Source organism: Triticum aestivum, chromosome 2B (genome assembly GCF_018294505.1).
Source record: "Triticum aestivum cultivar Chinese Spring chromosome 2B, IWGSC CS RefSeq v2.1, whole genome shotgun sequence".
NCBI lineage: Eukaryota > Viridiplantae > Streptophyta > Magnoliopsida > Poales > Poaceae > Triticum > Triticum aestivum.
In genome coordinates, this window is record NC_057798.1 from 125,934,489 (window position 1) to 125,937,711 (window position 3,223).

The window sequence follows — 3,223 nt, forward strand, 5'->3', positions numbered from 1 at the left end:
TGTCCAAATAACTCATTATCTCTGTAAAAAAATTTCGAAGTGTCGGGTTCAATTCAGAAGAAGACAACTTTCAGTAGGTTCAGATTTGCCACTTCTGCTGCACAACGCAAACGGCTGTCTCAGCCTCTCAGGTACATGAAGTATCAGCATCAGAAAATTCAGAGCATTGGAGGAGAGTCTGACATAGATGGATACGAGTCTCATATTCATGTACTAGCATCAGAAAATGCAGAGCATCGGAGGAGCTACACCATTTACTGAGTCGCAGACATCTCACCAAAACGGCAGCACAGTGACCAGGCCACTGGCCAGCCAGCTCTTTCAAAGCAAAAAAGAAAAGAAGAGAGATTTACTTTCAGCTCTACCACATCAGTACCACTATATTGGAGAATTGCAAATAATCAGACATACTAGTGCATTGAAGATGTTACATGCAACTTGAAATACATAGATAGAACTATACGACCATGATAAGTACACTACATTTGTAGGATAAAGAAAACTCTATTTCTTTAACATAGACATAGGTATGATCATGACAACATCTCTAGTCACTCAAGTGTGTTTACGAACACGTTGAACAGGAGCTTCCAGCCACAGCTTGAAGTAATCTTGGCATCGGTGGCATCCTGGTTTCAACCTGTCCCTCAAGAATCTGAACCACCTCTCCCATTGTTGGCCGGTCGAATTCATCATCTTGTATGCACCAACATGCAACCTTGCAAACTAATTCAACCTCAGCAAGATTGACATCACCTTGTAACTTGTAGTCTACTAAACTCTCGATGTCTCCTTCAAGAAGCTTACGCGCGGCATGCACAGGGAAAAAAACACCAAGGTCGCCACCACTGGAACATGATGCATCCGAGTTTCTCCTTCCAGATATAATTTCTAGCAACACCATCCCATAACTATAAACATCGACTTTTGTTGTAATAGCAACACCATAAATCCATTCAGGTGCAAGGTACCCTATAGTGCCTCTGGCTGTGGTCACTGCTCGACTGAAATCCCTTCCCAAAATCTTTGCCATCCCAAAATCTGCAATTTTAGGAACAAATAAAGCATCGAGAAGTATGTTTTCTGGCTTGATATCACAATGTATGATGTAGTCTCGGCAGCTCTCATGCATGTATGCTAACCCTCTAGCAACTCCAAGGGCTATCTGATACCTGGTAGTCCAATTCAATATCGTTGAGTTGTCTTTAAAAAGATGGATGTCAAGCGACCGGTTTGGCATGTGTTCATAAACCAGGAGCCTTTTTGGACCGTGGCAGCAAAAACCGACTAGCTTGACCAAATTGATGTGTTGGATAGCTCCAACCGAGCTCACCTCGGCTCTGAATTGCTTCTCTCCTTGATAAGCACCATCAAGCATCTTCACTGCTATGGCATGCGAGTCACTTAGAAACCCCTTAAACACAGAACCAAAACTACCTCCCCCCAATTTATCTGTGAAATATTTTGTTGCTCGTTGCAAGTCACTGTATTCAAATGCAACGATTCTCCCCCCATTACTACTGTAAATTTTGCGAGGAGATCTCTTCCTTTTGTTTCTCCAAATCATTAGGAGGAAGCCGAGTCCAAATAAGGCTAGAGCAGAAAGGCTTGTGCCAACCACAACTCCAACAGTCCTCCTTCTGTTATTTGTGTTCGAACTTTGAACATCTTGAGCAGAAAGGCGAAAGTGAAGTGTTTCTCCATCCGAATTCTTCGTTGTGCCACCACATTGTAACTGTGCTATGTTGATCAATTCATGATGCAAGATATAACATCCTTCATCCCTGAAGGAATAAGCAGTGCAAGAGCAATTATTCAGGCAAATTTGTGCGCACTCTTCGGCGCGTGTGGCAATCCTTACTTTGCTAGCATTTTTGGGCAACCTAACACATGGCAAAGAGGCGAACTGATCTGTCGAGTAGGTTGTGTTCTTGTTAGTAATACAGTGCAATGGAGTTTTTCTCGAGCACCCAGCGGTTCGATCTTCGAGCTCCCAATCCAGAGGGGATGTTATGGTGAAGCCATCCATGCAAATGCAGTTTGGGAGGGCGTCATCGTTGCAGATTGTGAAAGGTCCACATACTGCGTAGACATCACACTGAGCTTTTGGTTGGTTGTAGGCCAATATCCAGTCTTTCAAGCCCTCATACCAAATGTACCCCTTGGCCTGACCAGAGGCATCAAGTACATGCCGAAAAACCGCATTCTCATCGGCTAAGCTCTCAACAACATACTTCTCTCGTTCATTGTCAACAAAGGTCAAATTGTAAGAAGCCCGGTTCGGGCTTTTATACCCTGGAGCCGACGCAAAGGATTCCCCGTTCCATACACCGCTGGACCAATATGACATGGAGGAGTCGAGCCGTGTAAGCAAGAACTGATCTGCACCGCTGGGGTCTAACGCATCGCAGTACGCGCTGCGAGCCGGGTTGATCCTGTTTTTCCACGACACCAGACGACGATTCAGGCCGGTTAGCCTGTCGAATCCGAGCTTCGCCCCGGGTAAAAGTGTATCCGTGGGGTGGTCAAAACTTTGCCACAAGATATGCGACGAGTTTGAGGAGTTCCTTAGGATGAGGTTTCCATTGCTCAAGAGCATGGCAATGGTGCCGTTTCTTTTGACGTTTGCTTGGGTGGACCAGAATATGGACTGGGTGGAGCGGTCTTGGATGACGAGGTTGCCATCGCTGGAGATTGTCAGTTGCAGCGAGGCGGTGTTTTTGACTGGCTTCTCTCTGTTTGCAACCCAGGCGGAAGCAAATTTGGGGACTGTGTTGAACCATATGCCCAGGTACCAGCCGCTGGTGCTCTGGGAGGATTTGGTGCTGCTTGTTTCAAAGAAGCCGAGCGCGTACCTGCCGTTTTCGGAGACGAGCTTGTCGCCGACGGCAAGTGCTTGGCCGGGTAAGATGGTGTCCGTCGCGGCGGCGAAACTTGGAGGGGCGCTCAGGTAGAAGAAGAGTGAGGTGAAAACTATGAGGAGAGGCATGATGAACAGAGGGAGTGAGCGAGCTTTGCACTGGGAATTCGGGATGGATGCTCTCACGGCGGAGCGGTCATATATAGCAAATCTGTAAACATCTGCGGTGAAGTCAAGCAGAGTAGATTAGAATAATCGTGTCGAGCGGTGGATGACCAACTGCCTTGCACGCGGTAAAAATGTGGTCTAGTCTTCCTTGCCAAAAAGAAAGTGGTCTAATTTTTTCTTTTAAGAAATGGTCTA

The 3,223-nt window shown here is 46.3% G+C and overlaps 1 protein-coding gene across 1 annotated transcript; it reads right to left on the reverse strand.

Moving 5' to 3' along the window:
- Positions 1–565: 565 nt before the first annotated feature.
- Positions 566–2,989, reverse strand: LOC123040781 (G-type lectin S-receptor-like serine/threonine-protein kinase At2g19130). The gene has a single exon (XM_044463535.1). The coding sequence runs from the start codon at positions 2,987–2,989 to the stop codon at positions 566–568; it is 2,424 nt and encodes an 807-aa protein (XP_044319470.1).
- Positions 2,990–3,223: the final 234 nt, after the last annotated feature.